The sequence below is a fragment of the Fusarium tjaetaba genome (genome assembly GCF_013396195.1).
Source record: "Fusarium tjaetaba strain NRRL 66243 chromosome Unknown NRRL66243_c0000276, whole genome shotgun sequence".
NCBI lineage: Eukaryota > Fungi > Ascomycota > Sordariomycetes > Hypocreales > Nectriaceae > Fusarium > Fusarium tjaetaba.
The window spans coordinates 48,481-71,811 of NW_023501472.1; the positions used below are offsets into that span (position 1 = coordinate 48,481).

The following is a 23,331-nucleotide window of genomic DNA, read 5'->3' on the forward strand; positions in this document are numbered from 1 at the left end:
CCTACGCTTGGATGTTTTACTTGGTTGCCTATTTGTCTACCTGCTAAACTGCGTTAGACTACATGATCGCTAAAGTTAATCAGGATTTTCCTGTGTGTTGGCTTCATATTTCTCGTTGAAACGTCATAAGCTTTAACCATATGGTCAAGCGTAAAGGCTGCGAACAAAGGTGATGAATGAGAACACGAGATGTATAGGTTTTAGGTATCAATCAGACTACATGACCACTATAGGATCCAATGGTTTCGAGCTTTCACTCTGCTCCTTGCGTATTAGACAAAAGACTCGCCAGAAAGCATAACGACTGTTGGATTCAATGACTCCTGTATTGCTCACCTCCACCCTGATGGTTTACTGCGCTTTGATGTTCTACCTTGTTTTATCCCGCAAGTAGAAACATGATTGTCGTGGGATTAATATTGGCTTTGCAGATTATGTGCGCTTTGACATTGCCTTGATTTTATGCCTCAGTAGTATACATAGTATACATAGTCAATGTAAGGTTTAGTAACTACTTCAAAGTGTATCTCAACTTGGGACGATTTATTCTGTTGCCTGGTGTAAGGTGCCTGATTACAGTGAAAGATCGTCAATTTAGAGTTCGTAGGATTCTGGGGTAAATATAAACTATACCTATGTAAGGCAGTGATGTTGTAGCAATGCCGATCCTACAATCTAATAGGTCAACTTTCTAAATGCCGGGCTATGATGTAAGTCGGCCCTAATAGTATGCCGTCTTGGCATTAATGGAACTTTTGCAAGCTTAGAGCCGATTACATACTGTCAAGTATTTCAGTTATAAACTAGTAATCTCGATGCTGAAATCTCTGGATGTTGTATAAAAGGCGTCGGCATAACCGTCGACTCAAGGGCTGTCCAAGTCACAGAGCACCACTTCTAACTCACTTGACAAAGCATACAGATTCACAATATCACTTCTATATCCATCTTTAGACTTAAACCCTTTCAAATTTCAACATGCAGTATAAGAGCATCCTTTCTCTTATTGCTTCCATCTCCCTCACCCAAGGATTTGTCATCCCCGAGGGTCTGAAAAATGGCATCTACTCCGTCAACAAAGACAAGAACGGCAATGAGCAGATCGAATATGTCTCTGACTTTGAGCATTCTACAAAGTCCAAGTATCGCCGTGTTCCTCTTCCAAGCGGAGAGATTGGGGTAAGTAATTTCTTGATCCGACAATTTACCAACTCAAGGCTTGACATATAAAATAGTGCACCGGCGCAGGGCTGGACTACAGCGACCTATCCGGAGCCCAGGTTCAGCTGTATAACTACTGCGGGTCCAGCGCCACTATGCCCTCGAAGCTCATGGTCTTTGTCCATGGCACAGCCAAGGCGTATATCTGTAACTACGCGGATGCGGGTAAGAATACTTGCGCTGACCACGAGGCTAAAGCGGCGTTTGCCTCGCTCTCTGGGAACTGCGGAAATCCATCTTCGCCACTTGGCGGCTGGTATGTTTCTCTAATGTCGAAAGATAGCATTCAGTTCTAACTATATTATAGGTATTTCTTGAAGGATTGGCAGAAAACTTATGGTTATGATGCTGCGGGTGCTGATGTTTGCGGTAATCTTTAAACTAAAGATTGGCTTACTTTCACGTTTGCTCGCTTCGGTTTGGCATATCTTAGGTTTTGTTGTGTGTTGCTTATTGAGTTACTTCTTGGAGACGCGGATGTCAGCCGCACGTTTTGATGTATATACATACTACATAAACTCCATGCCTCACTGCCATTAGCCTTGAGAAGCGCTACTGGAGGCCAAGAAGTGGCTTTCAGTCAAAAGAATTGCCCTGCAGTGTCAGATACTGGCTTGGCCAGATATATTAAATAAAGAGGTTATCTTAACTTATTAAAGGGCGACCTAAGCTTAGGATAGTTTACCTAGATCTCTTTGTCCCTTAGGACCAAGATCTTGTGTTTTATCGTGGCGCATCAGATAAGTGCAGAAAATGCGACCGCATCAGTCCGGCGACCCCTCAATAGCTACGCTTTTTACTTATACATGTTCACCTGTTCCTCCGTCCACTCCCAGTACTTTTTGCCAAGATCAGGATCAAGAAGATCTTTGCGGCATGGCTCGACCTTTCCAAAAGGAGACACTATCCACGGGATACAGTTAGTCATCCAAGTCGCAAATTATTGCCGTGTATTGTCTGTCATCTTAACTGACAAAAGACTTACCCCAACAGCCGTTTTCCTTCTCTGTGATGGTAGGAGAATGGCTTGCAAACAGTTGAGTATAGGCTCCGTTCTTGGGTGCGTGAGCGATAAGTTTCTGTGCGTCTAGCATCAGTATCCTGTCTCGACATCTACGAGTTGTCAACTTACGAAGATAGCAAGCTGCATCCTCGGCATATTCTGCTGTAGGTTGGTCACAAAGTTACCAGGATTCAGAGCCTGAAGACAAAAGTTAGTTCCAGGCATCTAACAAAAAAAGGATATGGAATCACGAACTATGCTGATGATGCCTTCACCGGCAGTCCTTCGAGCGAACTCGACAGAGTGCAAGACATTTCCAGCCTTACTCCTCGAATACTTCGGCCAGATCCCTTCTTCTTTGTGATAGTCCATGTTCGTGAAGTCGATAGCTGGGGTTGGAGCACCATCAGCAGCGCTAGAAGACACCCAAATGACACGAACAGAGTTCTTGGGGGCAATCTGGGCTGTAGCAGCAATAATAGGATGGAGGAAGTGAGTAAATAGGAACGGGGCGAGGTTGTTCACGCCAATTTGCAACTCGTAGCCTTGTACTGTCTTAGACCCCTGTGGAGGTACCATCACACCAGCGTTGTTATACAGGACATCGAGGCGGCTCTCCTGTGCGAGGAATTCTTGGGCCGAAGCCTTGATGGTAGTGAGGTCGTCGAGAACCAGCGGTAAGAATATCATGCTTCCGGTTGAATTTGGGTAAGCTGCCTGGATGTCTCTTATAACCTCCGCAGTCTTAGACTTGGAGCGAGCGGCCATGTAGATCTTGCCATTCTTCTGGTATAGAATTGAAGCAAGCTCTTTTCCCAAGCCTCCAGAAGCTCCGGTTATGAGAAAGACCTGATGAAATTATATTAGATAAAGTGCAGGTGTATGTCGAATCTATTAGCTTACCCTGCCTGCTTGGTCAGGGAGGTTCTTCTCTGTTAGAGTTGGCTTGTTGGGAATGATGGTGCTTCGACGGACACTCATGGTTCGTAGTCTTTTAGATGGTGTTTTTCGGTGGTCTAGTGGTCTCAGTGCTGATGACGTGGGTACTAATTAATGATGATGTAAGGGTTGATGAGTTTTGCGAATATCTTGATGGAAGTGTTCGGAGACTACTCGGGCAGGTCTCAATCTTATATAGGCGGCTCGTAGTCAATGGTCCAGATCAAAATGGGTGTCTGCCCTGAATTTCCATTGTATTATACCAATGCTGAGTAGGCGGCCGCAATGGAGCGCGTCGATCCTGACGGTCACTCACCCGCTCGAGAGCGCCACTTGCGATGATGCGGATTTTGCGGCCGCACTCCGCACTCCGCTGCAACACGTTTCTGAAAAGGCGACGAGAATTACGGCAAGAAATTGGCACGCTTTTTTCGTCTTCTTCTCATATCGGACTTGATTTTCGGAGATATTCTTACATTATTTATCTGGTTATCTGGAATGAGACTAAACTCCTCCCATTGTTACGTCGTCCTAGCCTCTACCCTTGCTGTGACGTCGTGAACCGTCAGCATCTCGCGATACGTACTACCAAGCCTCCATCTCGAGCTCATCGTATCCAGAAACACATCCAAGTCAGCAGCAGCCGTGCGGTAAACTTCATTCCCGCCTTCGCCAAGAAGCCAGTGGATTGTTGCCGCACCAGCATAGATAGAGTCCAAGATGAAAGGGCTCACGTTGGACATTAAGGATATTCCTACAGTTGTGAATGCTGGTAGCAGTTCCATACCCAGAGTGTGTAGCTGTTCGCTTGCCTGTTCGATAATACGCATGGATTGCCTCTGAAGCTCGATCTCATTCTGTGTCTTATCCCCGGGACTCTCTACATACCCAGGCTCTGCACTGATCTTCTCAGGGCAAGTAAAACGATCGAGGGTGACAAAGAGCGCCGATCGGGAGATACATCGAGGAGCGAGAAGGGTAAGGCCTTTCTCGGGACTGAGATCTGGAGTTTCATTATCCACGACTGTTGCAAAAGCTCCCAACTCTCCTACAAGAGACATGATTTCTTCGATACGAGAACTTGTCATGGCTGAGTTGTCTCGGGCGTAGTTTATGGCGCGTCCGAGATACATCGAGGCTTGACATAGTCTTGAGAATGGAGATTGCTGGACTTGATACGATATTGAGGTTGAGTGACTGACGGCCACATTTACCTCGCCGCGGTCCTACATGCGTGTCAGTCGCTATAGTGTAAAGGGTGTTGAAATTGTGTTGACTGACCCATGCGTCATCATCGACAGGCAGTTTACACTGCGGATGGGCATCAGGAAGTAAGCAACGCTTTCTGCTTCCCAGTGACACGAGCTTATCGAGGATGTAGATACTCCACCATACTCTCCTCCTCTCTTCAGCCTCTGTCCATGTTGTCTAAAGACATGTAAGTTTCTTTTCCCCTTCTTACTCCACGGCCCTTCTTAACACCGATTATACGTACCACTTGACCCAATGGAGAATAATCACCAGGAGTGATGCCCAGAATATCAGAGTAGCGCGCACACGACCCAATAGTCATCCAAGCTGCCGGATAGATCGCATGAGAATACTCATACAAAGCTACGAGGATCATAGCCTGAAGGCAGAGTAGTGATACAACACCATTGGTCTCCAGACTAGCGAGGAAGCTTTTGGCTGTATCGTACAAGCTTGAGTCGGTTATGTCGATAGCAGGAGTCGTCACAAGCTTCATTCCCAGGAACAGCATGGCGAGATCGGGGCCTGCATTTTGCACTGGTAGACCCATATCCATCCTCTTTTTTGATATCATAGGAAACCAGGTGTGAATCGTCGCAAAGTAATTCTGCGATACATCCAGAACGACGTTGCCTTGGCTGAGAAGAGCGAGGACGGGCTAGGAAGAGTTAGATCACTGGGCGACATATATAACAAGACAAGGAATCAGTTGCTTTAAGCCAGAAACAAGTGATGATTGGGTACTAGAGGTAGCATACCGCAGGAATGACGCCGCTGGGAGCAGGCAGCCTGGCATGAGACCATACATAACAGTCAACATCGAGAAACATAGATGCCGGAAAACTCGTCTCCGATACTAAACCAGAAAGTTCGACAGTGGAGTACGCAGGCGTAAACCCGATGGATTGAGACGATGAATTGATGCTATTCGACTCGATGCTGTGCGCATCGATGGAGTCGTAGAATGTCGCGCCTGGCGTTGATCCCTGTTCCAACAATGGGCCTGAGATTGGGCTCAAGATATGCTGCTCCGTAGCTTTCGGAGAATTGGCCAGACGATTCTCAAGCTCACTGAGACGCGTTTGCATCATACTCCAGTCACTAGCAGTTGGCTGGAACTCGGTCGCGATGCCATACTCGCAAAGGCGTTGAGTCCGCTTGCATAAGCTACACTCTGGAAGAGCTTTGTCGCAACGCCGCTTCTGTTTTTTGCAGGCTTTGCAGGCTTGCTCACTGCGGTTTGCCATGTCTCAATTTTCGTTGTGTATTACTCATTCAATTGATTGATCGAGATGCGGATGTTAGCCGCACATTAAAGATAAGCAATAATCGCGAGTCACTCACTACGTAACTCCATGCTTTTACCGCTGTCGGACTTGAAAGGCGGAGATGAGTGCGGAAAATGCGGCCGCATCAGTGGGGCTAACTCAACCCGTCTAGCCCGTCAATCGGTCACTTCCGTCTGTACTCCCCTTGGGGAGCAAGAAAACGTTTAGGATAACAAAATAAACTCCTATAGAAAATATCCTAAACTCATCCTAAAATTTTACCAAGTTACCTAAATCTTTTTATCAGTTAGGCTTAAAGTCTCGAGTTTTATTTCCTCCCCTAGACTCCGTAGCTGCTACCAGTACCAGATAAACAACTGTGGCTCCCTTACAGCGTAAAATGTAATCAATGTGCTAGAGTCTTTTGCGGACAGACTGATCTGAGCTGCTTGACAAATGCAACAATGTCGCGCTGTTCTGTGGCCATGCTGACCCTTGAACATCCTCCCTTTAGAGAGCATTCATCATCCGTATCTTGTGGCAGGATTGAGAAAAGAGACGCCACAACTCGATCGTTCTATAAATAAATAGAGGCTTCGCAAGTTCACTTATTACATTCTTGCTTGATCGCGTGGCGCCGGAGAAGCCGCAAAGTCAACTTCGTTGTCTGGAATGCTAGCAAGCTCAATTAAAGTGTCTACCCTACAGCAAGCGAATATGCCTTCAATTGCACTTTTTCCTAACTTGTTATGCTCTCTTCTCCAGCGAATGATCTGTCTTTAGTTGCCACTTGTGAGTAAAATTGTGTTCTTAGTAAAAGGTTCATGAGTCTCGAGATATTTGCATGATATGTTGATCTTGTGACGTTGCTGCTTGCCGCCATTGGGTGAAGATGTCACACAGCGGAAATTTACACTCTTAAGCTAAAACATAAAGTTATCTCGCATGACAACATCACGGGCGAAAGCTCAATCAATTCCATCGCATAAAATTCTCCTAAATAATTGCCACATTTCTAGACAATGCTGGCCGATGGAAGACCACAACCTCAATCTCGATCTGTTACTGATCATCAATTGAAAACACAATTATACGATGATCTTCCATGATCCTCAGTCCACAGCAGCGATCGCAATTACATCATCACCAAGCTCCAGTGCCGAAGCAATGCACGTGGGGTCGAGCTTTGGTCTCGTACCGCTAAGATTATCTCAACAAACACGAGCATGACCTTCACCGACACTGCTTTACGAGATCCCCTAAGACAAATATCGCAGTGAGGTGAAATGCAGGGGCAAGGGACAAACAATAGTTCCTGTTGATCCGCTCGTATTGCCAGAAGCTCGTAACTGCTTCGGGCACCAAATGCGCAGGGGTATAAATCTAAGAATAAATCACGCGCTGATTCGCGGGAAAAGCATCCCACTAAACTTGTACCGGTTAAAGCTTCGCCATAGCTCTCGGGGTTCCCCAGGTCTCGAAGGGGCTGGGCGGAAAAATAAGACGGGAAATCGGCAGATGGTGTCACTCGCAGAAATGCCTGGACTTTTCTGTCATGCCATGGACTGGGGGTTCTAGAATGTGAGGCTGGGCCTAAGCCTGGATCAAACGTTACCGTCAACTGATCAGCTTGTAGTATCGGCTAGAGCGAACATCAGAGCTCAAGACTATGGAGCCGATGATCCGAGAATTATGAAGTCATGAGTCTATTAATACCTTTTTGCTCTTTTGCGAGATCTATAAAGACTCACTGATCAACCTGCGATAATCAACATTCTCATCATCAATCATCTCATCTCATCTTCTCTACAAACACTCTACACTCACAATAACCAACTCTTCACATAACCAAACAAACCACTCTTCCCACTTACAACTCTTCCACTTTCAACCATCAAAATGAAGTTCACCGCCGCTCTCATCGCTCTCGTCTCCGCCACCGGCGCAGTCGCAGCCCCTGCCCCCGCCGACTCAGTCTCCATGATGGCCGCCTCTCCCCAGTGGACAATCCAGTCCCTGTCCCGCTCATGCGACAAGGCTGACACCACCTGCACCTGGAACTTCAAGATCAACACTGGCAGCGGCGCCGCCACCGCCTGCAAGTACGTCGTCAAGGGCAAGCCCGCCTCCAAGGCCAACGGCGGCCCTGCCAAGTGCGGCACCTTCACCATCACCTCTGGCTGGAGCGGTCAGTTCGGTGCCGACAAGGGCTTCACCACTCTCTCGGTCGTCAGCAGCAAGAAGCAGATCATCTACCCCAGCTACACTGATAAGCAGCTTGCTGGTGGCAAGGTCGTCAAGCCTGACCAGAGCTACTCCCCCGCTGCTCTCCCTTAAGCGGTTATGAGATTCACGACTTAGAAGGAGGATATGATTTGGAGGATGAGCGATAGTAATGTTAATACTTAGAGGGTGGATTAGAAGCACATATATCAATCAGTATAGACTAAACAATCTGTTACACACCACTTTATGACCATCCAATCTCGGTGACCTCAATGACTCAACTTTCCGCTACATGTCGCAAGCTGCGGCTCAAAGTGTACAGGTAATCGCATCTTTGCCGAATCATGCAGACAAATCCCCGATAAGCCTTCGGCAATACCCGCCGATCGCCAAGCAATCACATCAGATGCGGGGTCACATCAAAAAGGGCGCAAGGCGGGAGAAACGTGGACACCAAGATCTTATCAGATCAATCTAACTCACACCATCACCAGATTGCGTTAACTGAAGCGCTTGACTTTTTCCATTCGCAATGGTCTTTTACCCGCCATCATGGGTGCCAGACCTGCCCATTGGTACCTCAAGACCTGTCTCACTCTCAAGACTTCGCTAATTTGTTCAGATCCTCCGAACTCCATCAGCGTCCCCGAGTTCATGAGCTCGGAAGAGTATGGCCGGTATTCCATTGTGAAAGCGCGACGACCATACACCTGTGGACTTACTGGAAAGACGCGTACCGCTGAAGAGGTTATTCGTAGAGAGGATCTCCTTGCTCGGGGTATCGGCAAAGCTCTACAGTTTGACTCGCAATCCGGGTCGGAATGGGATCGCGTCTGCGTCATATTCTCTCTCAATACGGTAAGATGACTGATTAATAAAAATGCTGAATAATTTGGGCTTACTCAGAGACAGATTGACTACATACCCCTCACACATTCCATTCATCGCCTCAATGGTATCGCCAGTCTGAGCAGCGCAGCCCTGTCGGCGTCGGAGTTGGAACATCAGCTCCGAGCCTCACGCGCAAAAGCAATTTTTACTTGTGTGCCCCTTCTGGATACTGCACTCAAAGCTACAGAGGCAGTTGGTATCTCACGAGAAAATGTGTTTCTTCTTCCAGTGCCTGGCGACTCCAGCAGGCACGGATTCAAGACAATCGATGACCTGATTCAGGACGGAGAGAAATTGCCACCGTTACCGCCGCTACAATGGACGAAGGGACGAGGCGCTCGACAAACGGCTTATCTGCTGTATTCAAGCGGAACTTCTGGTTTACCTGTAGGACTCACGCCCTTGGGAGGTATCCTTCGCTAACTGTTTGGAAGAAACCGGTCATGCTCTCGCACTACAACATCATATCCGGCATCATACAAACATGCACATTCGACTCGGTCTCTCGAAAAGCCGATGGTGTCGACACGCAAGTGATGCTCGGAGTCTTGCCATTCAGTCATGTCTTTGGGCTAATGCTTATCACTCATCTGGGGACATACCGCGGCGACGAGATCATTGTCATGCCTCGCTTTGAGTTTGAGCCCTTCTTGGCTGCAGTCAGTCGCTTCAAGATACACCAGCTTCCAATTGTACCGCCGATCGTGATACAAATGCTTGACAGAAGAGAATTGTGCAGCAAGTATGATTTGAGCAGCGTCAGGTTTGTGTATACAGGCGCTGCACCGCTTGGAAAAGAAACGGTTGATGATCTGTTGAGTCTGTACCCGATGTGGCGCCTTGGTCAAGGATATGGTAAGATACCTGATCTAATTGTGTCTAGAGTAGCTGCTGACACGCGAACAGGAATGACAGAGACGGCGACTGTCTTTATACAAAGCAGCGAGCATGATACGCAAGTTGGCACAACAGGATCATTACTTCCAGCAGCCAAGGCCAGGATCGTCGACCCAGACGGTAAAGAGATTACGGAATATGAAAAGCCAGGTGAACTGCTGATTCAGAGTCCAACGGTGTCACTTGGCTACTTTAACAATCCAAAGGCCACCGCCGAGACTTTCTTTGAGGATACAGACGGTCGCTGGATACGAACAGGGGATGAGGTGCTGGTTCGCATGTCTGAGAGCGGCAATGAGCATTTTGTCGTTGTTGATCGAGTCAAGGAGCTTATCAAAGTCAAGGTTCGAGACCGTTGTAACGTGTGCGCTTACTTAGACCCGTCACTGACTATAAGAGTAGGGCCATCAAGTCGCGCCGGCAGAGCTTGAGTCACATCTTCTCACCCATCCCGATGTGAGTGACTGCGCAGTCATCCAGATTCCCGATGCACGAGCTGGTGAAGTTCCGAAAGCATTCGTGGTCAAAGCAGAACAGGCAAATAAGTCTGATGAAGACATTGCGAGGGATATCCAGCGATATGTTGAGGAGCATAAAGCTAGGTATAAGTGGCTGAAGGGCGGTGTTGAGTTTATTGATGTGATACCGAAAAGCCCGACTGGGAAGATCTTGAGACGAATGCTGAGGGATAGGGAGAGGGAGGCTAGGAAATCGAGAGGAGCAAAGTTGTGAGGTCGCTGACATGCTCCGAGAGAACATTCAAGCATAGATAGAACGACTTATACTTCGGATTATCGACGAATGGATTTTCATTACATTGTATCGTAAAACATCAAGGCAGTTACATAACTTGAGAACATTTCACCTCAGCAACAATAAGACGCAAACAACTACAGCGCAGCCTCAATCTACAGCTCCTCGGTTCCCTCAGTCTCCTCATCTCCTCCAGCCTTGACCTCCTTCTCAGCACCTTGCTTAGAAGACCTCTGAGCGTGCACCTCAACAGTGATGTGGTCACCAATCTGCACCTTGCCACCATACCCAAAGGTATACCTTGCACCATCAGCCGCCTGCTTCCCCTTACCCCAGTTGCTAAAGTCAACAAGGGCATCTACTCCCGTTAGCTCAAAACCTTTCACACCCTGTAATCAAACTTACCTTCACATGCATCCTTGCCGAGCTCAACTTGGCTTCCCGCAAACAAAGGCGCCAACCACGTAACAACACCCGGCGCAAAGAACGCACTCCCGTTAATCTCAGCGATGAACTTGCGCTCCATCTGCTTACCCTCCTTGACTAGCTCCTCATGATACTTGCGCACCGCCCAAGGCAGCTTCTTGTAATCCATGCGCATAACCCTGAACCCATCGGGATGCATGAAGCGATCGAAGTCACCAGGGTACGGAAGATCACGACCGTCATCTGTCTTCCAGTGATTGTCGAGGAACTCCATCGCCCAGGCAATTTCCTTAGGTGCGCGCGAGGGATCTCTAACGGTGTAGATCTCAGCTTCGAATTGGGAGCTTACGCGACAATCTGTTTTCCATAGATTCTTTTCGTGCGTGGCGTCTGCGTTGCGGATTTGATCCATTAATGCGTGGGCTTTGGCTGTGTTGCCGTTGACTTGGGCTTCAGCTGCCTGGCGCATTATATCGAGTCTGGCGGTGTCGCCGATCTGGATGTCGATGAGCTGCGCCGTCGCCTGCGAGGCGAGGACGGAGAGGATCGCGGTAGTTGGCTTCATTGTTGCTGGTGGTGAGATTGTGAATGGAAGCGGTGACAGGCTGACAAGGCTGGGTGTGAATATTTATCGCAACGTCGCTCGGCCATTTCCAGATGGAGAAATTACCGGTTCAACCGGTGAACCAATGATTTATAGTGGGATTAGCTGTTGGTGCCCCGGAGCGGGTTATTGATTTTACTGTTTGATAAGGCTGACACGGACGGCGCTTAGCTCGAATTGAGGTGGCACAGCTCACGATAAGTGTAAGATCAATCCACGCAGTTATGGTAGCACTAATGCTAGGCAGTAGTGCCCATGCACGGCCTGAGTCATAGAATGCTCTTGTAATTTAATCACAAAAGACAGGAAACTCGGACGGTTCGTCCATCATCCTCCAAACATTCATCTCAAACCTCAACATGTCTGATCAATCACCTTGCGCGATTCTTTCAGAGTCCATCGACATTCCCCGCATCACGTCTACAAATCAAGAGTCAACACTCAATTACTACGGTCCTGTTAGTGGCTCACTTGCTACTGAGGCAGCAAAATTTCTCGCCTGCCATACTGACGCAGTAGAGCAGGAGTTAGAACCAAAAATCAAGGCGTTTCTTGGGATCACGCAAGCCGACTGTTCGGGAGGCGCCGAAGAGAAAAATGCTTGCTGGCTCACCATCCGCATCACAAAGCCTTGCACCGCATACAAAATCCCGCGGTGGCACCAAGATGGTCCTATGTTTGAGTACGACAAAGGACGCGAAGATGTCGTGAGAAGCAAGTATGCGCTTACGTTACTCGGGCCATCCACGCTCATGCTGCAGCCAGACGAACATGTCTTCAAGACGCAGCATGAAGCGGAGGCGCGGTATGACTGGTGGCAGAATAAAGCCAATGGTCCTGAGCCCTCTGAGGACGAGATGTACGACGCAGACGATCTATTGCGGGACTCGCTTGGCAATGCATTCAAAAACGCTCCCAGAGTTCAGGTTGGCCATGGTCAAATCGTGCGGTTTAGCTGGGGACGAGATGACAGCCCTGTGCATTCAGAGCCGGATCTTGTTTCTGATAGGGTATTTATGACAGTGCTGTATGGAAGTGACTCGGAGTTGCGAACGATGAGTAAGTGGCGAGACGCACCGTATGGAGAGTATTCTGTCGAGTAGTTTTCTCTCTTCAAGTGGTTTCTCAATCATAGTCTGTCGTTACAGATCGTCCAAGAATTATGAGAAGGAAGCGGAGGGGTCTCTTATTTCCTAAGATCTGGCCTTGATGAACTGTTATTATCTGGCTTCAGCTTACGTATGAAAATTAAATGACGCGTCTCAAGAGGCTCTGAGTGCTTATTGAGGAACTTGGAATCCTTCTATCTCGGGGCGTAAGCATGACCAGAATGCCAAGGTTATATATAAGGCGGGGCTGCTGCCTAAGAATATTCTCATACGATCGTCACATAAAACCGATTTACTTGAGACTGAGGAACGTTTTGCTTCACTGAACTCACTCGAACGTGGAGTCGGACAATATGAGTTTCCATTCAATGCCCGTGGAGCTTGCCGAACATCTCGCGCTCTATTGCCAGCCCCAAGACCTCTCGCGCCTGTCTCGCGTCAACCACACGTTTCACACTATCTTCAACCCAGTCCTCTACAAGCGCAACGCCGCTGCCACCGGTCTACCGCCCTGGTATACATGGACCCACGAACACGATCCGCCGCATTGTTGGACATGCCCCGCCGAAAAGGCCTTTAGGTCATGTCTTCACTGGGCCGTATTTCACGATTCACTCTCTACGATCAAGCTGGGTGTTGCTTATGGCTCCGATGTCAACAAGATCAACGACGTTGCTGATTTCATCCCTTATGAGGAAGACCCTGAGTCTATTCCCATTTGTGGACCTATCAAACGGGTGCAGCTTGCAACGCCACTACATCTTGCTATCTTTCTGAAACGCTTCGAGATCGTGCGATGGCTTCTTGATAATGGTGCTAGCACGGATTAAACACTGCAAAGACCAGGACGTAGCCTGTGCGATCGTCGAGAAGCTAGCACAATGGGGCGTTCCTCTTGATGCGGAAGCTGAATCTCAGTGGGGAGATTGGCACGGAGGCACGGCGTTGAACATGCTCATCGGAAGGAGAAAGTTTGAGCCTGCCCTTAAACTTCTGCAGCTTGGAGCCGATCCAACAGTACAGCAGGATGAAGATGGGGGCCTGCGATTGTTGAGTAACTGTATCAACGATCGCGACAGAGAAGACATGTCCAACTGCTCGCCAGAACGCGCAGAGAGGAAGAGAGAGGCCGGGTTGGAATTACTGAGTCTCCTGATCCAAAAGGGAATTGATCCAGGCAAACCCCATAAACTGGACAGACCGTACGATCTATATGCTCTCGATGATCCAAGGCCATTGTTATCAGCACTTCTAATGTCTGACGCGCGATGCATGGAAATTCTCCTCGATGCCGGAGCAATGGCCCGCGAAGCAATCTACGAGAACAATCATGATAATCTTCTGCGAGACTTTGTCGAAATGATGGCCGATGCTGTTGAGGAGGGTATATCTCTTCGAGAAATGAGAGATGAAGTCGAATCGCGGAAAGAGTCAGTATGTCTATTACTTAACGGAGTGGCGCGAATAGACTCAAGAGATGGTGAATACTCGGCATTGAGTAAAGCGTGTGATATTAAGCAGGGGTTCGGTATAGTCGACTTTCTGGCTGAGAATGCGACTTGTAGGAATGTGGAGGTGGAATATGTCGCTAGTTTAAGGGAAATATATAAGCGGGATGAAGTTGTCTGGGAGAAATTGGACAGGTTCCATCAGAAGTTGATGGCCGAGAAGAACGATCGAGAAGGAATCCAGGACATCAAGAACTCAGAATGAAAGGGCGATAGCTATATGACCAATCGACCTTGGGTCTTGGCTTCGCCGACAAGTTGAACACAATATATGATACATTAATGTTCTTATGAGCACTCTAATCTGATGTTGATATCAACCACTTGCGGCTCTAATCCCCATGCAGTATTGAGCTGGGGCGCAAGCATATGAACACCAAAACCATAACGGAAAAGCCCCTCATTAAGACCATAAAATACTTCAAGCATAACGCTCTGCTCTAACTATTCTTATGAGAATAAATATGCCTACAGTTCTCGATCGGACCAAAGCTCCCTACGTCCATACAAGAAGCATATTTACAAGCATCCGTCACTAAAGCCTTAGCCGCAAAGTCCCTGAAATTAGGTCCTCCCACTATTCTGATTCAGCCTTAGCAGGCCGTAGGGAGTATGAAAAAATAAGACTTTAGAAGAGAATGCTAAAATAAACTCAGTAAAGACTCCCATTGATTTTGACTAAATTAACTAAGCCTTTTTATCACTTAGGACAAATGTCTTATGTTTCTTTGACTCCCCTGTCATGTTAGCTAGCGCCAGGGGCTCTGTAAGGTTATCGATTTTTAGGCTCGATAGCGCTGAAAGCTATTGAGCCCCGAACGTTCCAAGGGTCCACCAATAACGCCCAAAAACACCAAAATCCACTTGGAAATGTCACGATGAGAGAAAGCGATGCAGCTTATTCCGCTTTGTCTCTTTACCACCGAGAACTTAGTGGGAAGACTGCAGTAGCTGTGTGCTAGTTACCGGCTGAACCACGAAGCTATTGAGAAATATCCGAGCGGTCTTTGCCGTAGCTAAATGAGTTTGCGCCTCGTAGTTTTGACAATGGCCTTGCCCTATAATACCGACTACCCTCCCAATTTCCCATGATCTCGACATTTTGTCTGTCCCTCTTTTGCGCTTATCCAGTCATTCATTTACGATGCGTTCCATCCTCGCATTAGCGGCCCTTGCTGCCGTCGACCTCGTCGCCGGAAGCGCCTGCAAGCCCAAATCCAGCACCACGATCCCCTCACTCATTTCATCCTCCACCGACGCCACCAGCTCATCGACCGCTACAACGGTCGTCACCCTCCCTAAAGTGCGCAACTTAGCCACCAATGGAAACATGGCCGAGATCGACCCCAACAACCCTCTCTCTGTCCCCGACTGGGAGGTTGACGGCGATGCTCGTATCGTCGGAGGCGCTGGACGTGAAGAGCCTGGAAGCACTGAACGAGGCTGCGCTGCTATGAGTGCTTCCAATACTGGCGATGGAAAGCGTGCTATGGGTATTTCTGTTAGTATCTCGCAGAGCATGTCCAACCTGAATCTGGCGACGCCTTATACCATTCGCTTTTACTACCTCGTCGTTACATCGCCTGCGGCCATCAACCTCTGTCAATTGACTGGTTTCCTTGGCGGTTCCGTCTTCTATCAGAACTGGGTCTTCAGCAGTGGTACAGCCGTGTCTTGGAACGAGGTTCTCCAGGCCGTTACCCCGGCACAGGTCAATGCTCCTCTTCGTATCGCGATGAACTGTCTGATGGGTGGTGGAGCGACTGTCCTTGTCGACTCGGTCTTCATCTCGAACGCTGTCACGCCACAGAACATCAACAACTTTGCTGTCAACTTTGGCAACACCGGTGCGGGTGCCAATCCTCCTCTCGACCCTCCTGTCGTCGGTCCTCAGACAACCACCAGCTCTTCGTCGCAAAAGATTACATCGACTACTCAACAAGTAGAGACCACATCCGTCCCCCAAGATCAAGAGACCACTTCTGTTCCTCAATTCCTGGAGACCGAATCCCTCTCCCAGAGGCAGGGTACAACTTCTGTTGCCCAACAGCAAGAGACGACAACGGGCTCCCAAGACCCAGAGAAGCCAGAGACTACGTTTACTGCCCCGGTTCAACATACTGAGACGGGGACAACTAGTCAACAGAACCAGGTTACTTCAACCCAGGCAGCTTCACAACAGACCTCGACTGGTAAGCCCGATGCCGAGACTACCAGCAAGCCTCCTTCGGACGTTCAGTCCTCAACTGTCCCTGTAGTAGGCACAACCAGCACAGCGCCTGAGCAACCGTTCTGCTCGAAGGCTCTCAACGGAGGCTGTTGGTGGAAGCGCCCCGACAACGGCAACGACATGGTCAACTGCGCTAGCCGAGGTTCTTGGCCTGGATCCACTGGCCAAGGCCATCTCGTCCCTCGTCCGGATAACTACCCTCTGCCCTTGAGTCAGCTTTGGTGTTTGGGTTGGTGCTCACTCTCACCTGGCTGCAAATCCGTTGCGTTCATCCCTGAGGATCGCAGTTGTCGCTTCTCGGAGCATCAAGTGCAGGATGCTGATTTCGTTCCTGGCCCTGATCCCAACCTCGACACCGAGGGCGTGTTTTACTGGCATGATCTTTCTTGCTTTAACTGCCCTTGTAACGATGAGCCCTCTCCTACCTCTGTTGCATCAACCACTCAGTCTGCTGAACCTACTGGTCTTGTCAAGTTACCCGCTGCGTCAACTTGCCCCAAGTCCCTCGAGAATGGATGCCGATGGAACGAGAGGTCTAATGGCGGCGGTCTCGTCACTTGTCAGTATCGTGGTAGATGGCCGGGAAGTGATGGCGCTGGCTTTGCTGTTGAGCAACCGCGTGACTATCCTACGGCCTGGAGTCAAATGTGGTGTGTTGCCTGGTGTTCGCTCTACCCCGGTTGCAAGTCTGCAGCCTGGATGCCAAATGACCGATCGTGCCGTTTCTCCACCCATTCACTCTCTGACGCTGACTTCGAAATGGCTGCTGATCCCAACTCGGATTCCGTAGAGGATGGTATCTACTACTGGCATAGCCTCGACTGCATGGCCTGCCCTTGTCACGACGATCCTACCACCTCTATCCTCCCTTCAGAATCGACCACTCTTGTCCGCGCCGTAACACCTAAGCCAAACACCCCAACAACCGTCACAGCTACCACCAAGGCTGTCACAGGAACCCCAACTCCTGGTCCCGCAGAGCAGCCCTGTGAATGGGAGAATGGCCAGGGAATCTGCTATAGACCCTTCGAGAAGGAGCAGGGACCTTGTGGTGGAAAGCTCATGATAGTGAACCCATCGCAGTACAAAAAGCTGCCACTGAACTGGAAGCCCGAGATTACAGAACCTGTCCAGTGTGCGATCATGTGCCATACCAACCCCGATTGTTACGCGTGGGGTTTTGAATGGAGCAGCAACATGAACTGTGTTCTTTCTCTTGGACGGACTGAAGTTGATCAACTGCAGGTTGTTTCTTCAGGAGCTCAGTATCGCTGGTACTCTCATACGTGCTGGGAGTGTCGGGATTGTGTTACTCGGTGGAACTGGTCTTGGGATTCCTTGCCTGCTGGAAACTAAAAAGCGTAGACTATGCACATCTGTCTAAGCAAAAAATGCCGACTTACTCTTAATATTAATGTTATCGACCTATTCAGTGTCCTGTTGTAGTTACCATACTCGCTGTGTGAACATGTCAGGAGTACTAGTGATGAGAGTTTGTACCTGCAGGTTCGTGATTCATTCCCTCGCAGTCTCTTACACCGTTGCATTCAAACTGATTGACTTAGGGGGATGACGCTTTGTCGCGTCATGCTTCGCGAAATTCATGAGAAGAAGCGCATCGATAGGATCCGTGTACCACTGATATCAGCTACAAGCAACATATCTGTAACTCATTCACAGCGATTCCACAAGTATATAAACCGTACAAGGGCCTCGGTAGAGAACAGTACCCCAAATCGAAACCTTTGTCTTTCGGACACGACGACGCTACCAACCCTTTTCCTCAAACTGCAAACAAAATGTCTTTCTCGAACATGACCAAACAGGTGCTGAAGCCAGCTCCTCCAGCCAAAGAGAAATCTGGTCCTGTAGAGAACAATACAAATACCACATCAGCTACTACGACCAGTAAGAAAGACAATGCGCAAGTGCCAGGGATGGAATGCCCTTGTAAGTGCGGATGCGATGAGTTGAACATCACATTCAAGGCCCATGATACGCACTGAGTTATGCAAAGATGTGCTTGGTGACCGCGAAGTTGAATGTTAGGCAGCTAAGATACACAATACAAACAAAGCATCTCTTCAAGGGGCAAAGTTTTACCTACAAGCGTCTGTAATGGTACTGAATCACAGAACTCAATGCGTATTGATTTGCAACTTGCTTGGACAGGAACCGCAATCAAGGTTGACTCCGATTGTGGCCTGTGTGTAGCTGAAGATGGGAACTTGGCGTTCATGATAGCAAGATTGATATGATAGATTGCATGTATCCTGGCTGCATTGTTGTAGCCCATGATTCACTTGGCCCGCCATCTAGCTTCAGGCGCTGGGTTAAGGTCAAGCTTCACATCAATTTCCTGATCAAGCAACCTTTCTCTGTCAGTGCCCCGGTCTCATCAAACGCTCATGTTTTCACTTACTCAATTGTCCAGTATCTCTCATACACAGCCTCGTCAGAACTATAAATACCTTCCGTGCCATCTTCTCTTCAACTTCTTCTCCTTGCATTTCCAACCATTCTATATACATTTAACTAGCATATTCCTCAAAAACAAAATGACTTCCTCAACCACGAACCCAGGCTCCAAGGCTCCCAAGAAGAGTAACAAGAAAAGTGATGTTTCTACCACCAAGCCAGAGACTGCAACGAAGGCTACAGTCCCTGCGCAGGATACCAAGAGGCAGAGAAAAGAGGGCGCAGCCAACCCGGTCTCTACCTTTGCTGCTGGGGTATGTTATTGTCGATGTGGCTGCTCGTCGCCAATGATTGAATATGGTAGATGCGAGACATGTGTGGCATACTGCGAGATTGGATCCTAGGAAGCTGTATGATAGCACATAGGAAGGAGAGTAAAATAAGAGTTTAGATTTCAAAACTATCTGATAATGGCTAATTGAAATTGACAGCATGCTGCTTTGCAAGTATACTTGTTGCCTGAGTTTACCTCTGGCTGTATGCCAATCGTGATATGTAAAAAAAAGTGACAAGTGAGTATGATTTAAAAAGTAACGTCGACCACGCCAGGAGTCGAACCTGGAATCTCTAGAGATTTCTCGATTTGCTCGAAAGCCGAAATCTAGCGCCTTAGCCATTAGGCCACGCGGCCCGATTGTTATATGACGATGGCCGCACTCTGAGGACCCATACGCTTCGACGGTGTGAAAATTCGACGCCTGATCATGAAATTTCTGTCTTTTCACTAGAAGTTCTATCGAGTATACATTTAGTGGTAGTATAGAAAGATCAAATCGGGAGTGGTGATGTGAGGGGCTCTACAGCAGGTCCGTTCTGATCTCGACTGCAAATATACGGTAAGCAGGATACAGATACTCTAAGACTTCAGTGCAGCTTCAAAATCGTTCAGAAACTTCCAGAACGTCTTCTCTTTCCAGCCCTTTTCCTTCCAATCATTCGCTTGCTTTGGGAACATATCGATAACGCCAAACATAGTGGTATCATGGGCAAACACGAAGAAGACATTGTCCTGAGCATCTGCTGTCTGCGCCTCTGTGATCGTCTTTATCGCTAGTTCCTTATCAAACCCAATTGCTGGGTCAAAGAATGTTTCCCCAGCGGCCCGTCCACGCTCGACATTCATGTCATCGAAAGCACTTCCAGGACATTGTGAGAGGTGAAGACGGAGAGAATCTGAGAGGGATAGATGCTCTGAGAGATTTGATGGGTATGGTAGGTACTTCGATGGACGTAACTCTCCTCCATGATGGCATAGGTCGCCTCCCATGAAGATGAAGGTATCTGGACCAGTAGTTGTACGAGCAAGACCTGCTAAATGACCAATGTCGTGGCCTGGCGTATCAAGAAGATAGAATGACCCATCGCCGAAGAAGTCAAAGGCTCGAAATGGGCCAATCTGCAGAGGTTTGTGTTCGAAGTCGATCTCTCTCAGGTCTCTGCCCCTGCGAGGCTGTCAGTTACTTCGGAGATAGGATCATGACGGCGATACCCACTCGAAGTCTGCTTCACGCACTGGAGAGTCTAGGTCAGCGGGATATCCGGGTAAAAAGGCTTTCCTGAACCCTGGGCCAACAACAAGATCCGTTGACCCAGGAAAGGTTGTCATGTCTCCAATATGGTCAAAATGGTGATGACTGGGCCAACATCAGTAACTGCCTCACCGCGCAGATATTCCGTACTACGAACCTCCATATCACGCTATCAATCTCCGATGGCGGCACGTCATTCTCAGCAAGAATGTCTGCAACATTCTTCGAAACATGCACGTCCCAATTCGAATTTCTTCTTATCGTGTCAGCATACTTTGGCGAGAAATTCTTCAACGGCTCCTTCGGAACGCCTAGATCAAAGAGTGCTTTCTTCCCTGAAGGACTTTCAATAAGAAACGACCATGTTGTCAGTGTTGGCATCGCATCGAGTCCTTTCATTGCAGGTTTCATAAGATGAGTGAGTGGCATGCCCGACAGTCTCAAGCTGGAGTCGATGATGCTGACTTTGGAGGCTTTGCCGTCTGGCACGTCGAATCGCGGTCGTTCAGCCATTCTTGAGAATTGATTTGACAAGCGAAGTTTGGTGTAGCTTTCAAGGTTGCTGAGGAGAGTGTATTGCGATGGCCTTTATACTAACGATCGGATGACGGGTAATAAGGTTAGAACGGGAGACACTGCTTACAAATTGCGACGTCATAGGCGGCTTACTCAGGCGAGACGAGCCTTGTCCGCTTTTGTAATCATTCTCTACATTTCAGTAGATCATATCATGATATATGAAGCAAGTTGAGCCTTTATAATCGATTCAAATATAAATAGGGCTGTCGCGCAATTTTCGCTTCTCGGTTTCACAGACTCTTTGGAATCGCATCTCAGGCTAAAACTGCCGAACTCCACTTGCACACAGCACACCCAACTCTCAATCAAATGCCACTACCTCTGATCGATGTCTAAGTTGTGGGCTNNCAGCAGAGAGAACCTAGTTGACTCGACTAAAAATGTCAGCGGGGATGTCATCGCTTGACAGGTAAGCTCTTCGCCAAGAATTGCTGTCATAGGATCAAAAAGCTCAGCTGAAACGTAAAATGAAAGAAATGACCCGAAACAGTAAGCATATCTTCGCCAAAATCTCACCAACTCCACAACAGCTGTGACCTCAAGACGCAAGTTGCGGCTAAACGAAGAATCTTGAAGATTTGGTAATGTTGAGTCAGAGAGGCACAGCTCTTTATGCTATCTATGCTTAAAGTTAGGGCGTCGCTGACATGCAGGCCATACTCTTGACCATGTCATGTCCAGTTCAGCCCTACGCTCATGAGCGTGGGTATTTAGACGCTGATAGACCTTTTATTCCCTCATGCCGACTCTTGGTGTTCCAAATGCCTCCCGCGACGAGCTACCATGGATGACTTGAAGCGCATACTGCTGTTTACTAATAGTGACCTCGGTCAAGCCAACGTAGTCCTCGCTACAGCTCACGAGCTCGGTCTGGCCTGCGAACATGTCGAAATCCATATCGCTTCATTCCCAGACTTGAGAAGTGGAGTGGATGATGCCTCAAAATTCATGCAAGTAACTGCAACCCAACAGAAGAAGAAAGTTCCCCGACCCTTTGTGTTTCACGAGATCGAAGGAACAAGCTGGGGACCGGCTACCAAGCGTCCAGAAACGGCAATCTTCGAAACGCTCGAGCTGACACCTGGACTCGTGAACTCAGCAAAAGGCGTCGCTATTCTCCAGGCTGTCATGATACCCTGGAGCCCGGGGGTGTTTCTTGATATCTACAAGGAAACGGAACGAGTTTTTGATGAGGTCAAGCCTGATCTGACTATCGTTGAGCCGCTGTTCACCCAAGGTTTGACCTTCTGTCACCATCGAGGTGTCAGGTGGATGGTCCTTTCGCCGAATACGATTAAAGAATTTGCTGTTCCGGTTCAGCCAAACTTAGCTGCTTTGTGGAAGTACCCAATGCAAGTGGTCCCTCCAACAGCAGATGAAAACACTTTGACTGACCCCAGTAGTGCTTGCTCAGCCCTACCCTATCCCATACCATGGAGCCTCATCCCCTGGAACATATGCTTTGGCTTTGTGGCTGGCTACACTCTCCTCACAGATACAAGACTGAAAAAAACGACAGAGATTCTTAGGCGCGAGATAGACCCTTCCATCTTGCTCATGACGATGATGGAACTCGGTGTTCTGAGGCCAGCGCCGCCAAACCTACCAATTCTTGTGGCTAGCAGTCCTGATATTGACTACCCATTCAGCGTCATCCCTCCACAACTGACATCTTGCGGTCCCATAATACGAGCTGCTCCGCCCATTAGGGAAGTTGATGCCAACTTGAGCGAATGGCTCAGCCAAGGTCCAACGATATATGTCAATCTGGGCACGCATCACAAATCAAATCCTACAGAAGCTCATGAAATGTCCCAAGCCATGAGAAAGGTTCTCGAGCACGCCGATACTCTGCAGTCTGCGGGGAAGCTTGTTCAGATTCTGTGGAAGCTAGGACGCGTACCTAGCTTATATAAAACAAGGCAGAGTCCGCATCACGGACTGGCTTGTCGCTGGGCCAAAATCTGTCCTCGAATCACAGAACATCATTTGTTCAGTGAGTCACGGGGGAGCCAATTCCTTCTATGAAGCGCTATGGTGAGTTCATTNNGCGCTTCTACCCGCTTGGACAGATTGCTACGATTTCGCGAACCGTGTTGAACTACTCGGTATCGGGCGTTGGGCGAACAAGCAAGCAAAGCCTCGATGGGAAGAAGACGAGCTCGCTGGCGCGTTGTTGGAGGTTCTGTTTGGGTCGGAGTCCGCGGGGATGCGAGTGAAGGCAGAGGAGGTTGCGAGTCGCCATCCGCAGTGGAAGGGTCGGCAAAGGGCTACTCAAGAGATTCTCAAGTACTTGACGAGGCTGGAATACTGAGAAAATGGGAGGTCTAGGATTAGTGGTATGCTCGACAAAGACCACAGATGAAGGCTGAAGCTACATTGATGACAATATGAGATCAGGATCATGCATTATATAAAC

At 48.5% G+C, this 23,331-nt stretch overlaps 9 protein-coding genes across 9 annotated transcripts; 6 read left to right on the forward strand and 3 right to left on the reverse strand.

Annotated features, from left to right (window-relative positions):
* Positions 1-978: 978 nt before the first annotated feature.
* FTJAE_11240 (uncharacterized protein) lies at positions 979-1,601 on the forward strand (the record flags this gene model as incomplete). The annotated part of the gene is made up of 3 exons (XM_037344163.1): positions 979-1,179; positions 1,236-1,477; positions 1,529-1,601. 3 exons carry the CDS (start codon positions 979-981, stop codon positions 1,599-1,601), a joined length of 516 nt encoding a protein of 171 aa, XP_037201718.1.
* Positions 1,602-2,017: 416 nt separating this feature from the next.
* FTJAE_11241 (uncharacterized protein) lies at positions 2,018-5,661 on the reverse strand (the record flags this gene model as incomplete). The annotated part of the gene is made up of 9 exons (XM_037344164.1): positions 2,018-2,124; positions 2,207-2,300; positions 2,354-2,422; positions 2,480-3,073; positions 3,128-3,240; positions 3,750-4,389; positions 4,445-4,591; positions 4,659-5,072; positions 5,173-5,661. 9 exons carry the CDS (start codon positions 5,659-5,661, stop codon positions 2,018-2,020), a joined length of 2,667 nt encoding a protein of 888 aa, XP_037201719.1.
* A 1,920-nt stretch (positions 5,662-7,581) lies between these two features.
* FTJAE_11242 (small secreted protein) lies at positions 7,582-8,019 on the forward strand (the record flags this gene model as incomplete). Its single annotated transcript, XM_037344165.1, has 1 exon — positions 7,582-8,019. The coding sequence occupies one exon, from the start codon at positions 7,582-7,584 to the stop codon at positions 8,017-8,019; it is 438 nt and encodes a 145-aa protein (XP_037201720.1).
* A 441-nt stretch (positions 8,020-8,460) lies between these two features.
* On the forward strand, positions 8,461-10,428 carry FTJAE_11243 (phenylacetyl ligase; the record flags this gene model as incomplete). The annotated part of the gene is made up of 5 exons (XM_037344166.1): positions 8,461-8,766; positions 8,821-9,186; positions 9,234-9,654; positions 9,706-10,040; positions 10,099-10,428. The coding sequence occupies 5 exons, from the start codon at positions 8,461-8,463 to the stop codon at positions 10,426-10,428; spliced, it is 1,758 nt and encodes a 585-aa protein (XP_037201721.1).
* A 176-nt stretch (positions 10,429-10,604) lies between these two features.
* On the reverse strand, positions 10,605-11,440 carry FTJAE_11244 (uncharacterized protein; the record flags this gene model as incomplete). Its single annotated transcript, XM_037344167.1, has 2 exons — positions 10,605-10,807; positions 10,855-11,440. The coding sequence occupies 2 exons, from the start codon at positions 11,438-11,440 to the stop codon at positions 10,605-10,607; spliced, it is 789 nt and encodes a 262-aa protein (XP_037201722.1).
* Positions 11,441-11,838: 398 nt separating this feature from the next.
* On the forward strand, positions 11,839-14,301 carry FTJAE_11245 (uncharacterized protein; the record flags this gene model as incomplete). Its single annotated transcript, XM_037344168.1, has 3 exons — positions 11,839-12,538; positions 13,060-13,379; positions 13,435-14,301. The coding sequence occupies 3 exons, from the start codon at positions 11,839-11,841 to the stop codon at positions 14,299-14,301; spliced, it is 1,887 nt and encodes a 628-aa protein (XP_037201723.1).
* Positions 14,302-15,240: 939 nt separating this feature from the next.
* FTJAE_11246 (uncharacterized protein) lies at positions 15,241-17,682 on the forward strand (the record flags this gene model as incomplete). The annotated part of the gene is made up of 1 exon (XM_037344169.1): positions 15,241-17,682. One exon carries the CDS (start codon positions 15,241-15,243, stop codon positions 17,680-17,682), a length of 2,442 nt encoding a protein of 813 aa, XP_037201724.1.
* A 1,978-nt stretch (positions 17,683-19,660) lies between these two features.
* Positions 19,661-20,846, reverse strand: FTJAE_11247 (n-acyl homoserine lactonase; the record flags this gene model as incomplete). The annotated part of the gene is made up of 3 exons (XM_037344170.1): positions 19,661-20,246; positions 20,298-20,438; positions 20,491-20,846. The coding sequence occupies 3 exons, from the start codon at positions 20,844-20,846 to the stop codon at positions 19,661-19,663; spliced, it is 1,083 nt and encodes a 360-aa protein (XP_037201725.1).
* Positions 20,847-21,695: 849 nt separating this feature from the next.
* FTJAE_11248 (UDP-glycosyltransferase 84B2) lies at positions 21,696-23,226 on the forward strand (the record flags this gene model as incomplete). Its single annotated transcript, XM_037344171.1, has 2 exons — positions 21,696-22,908; positions 22,985-23,226. 2 exons carry the CDS (start codon positions 21,696-21,698, stop codon positions 23,224-23,226), a joined length of 1,455 nt encoding a protein of 484 aa, XP_037201726.1.
* Positions 23,227-23,331: the final 105 nt, after the last annotated feature.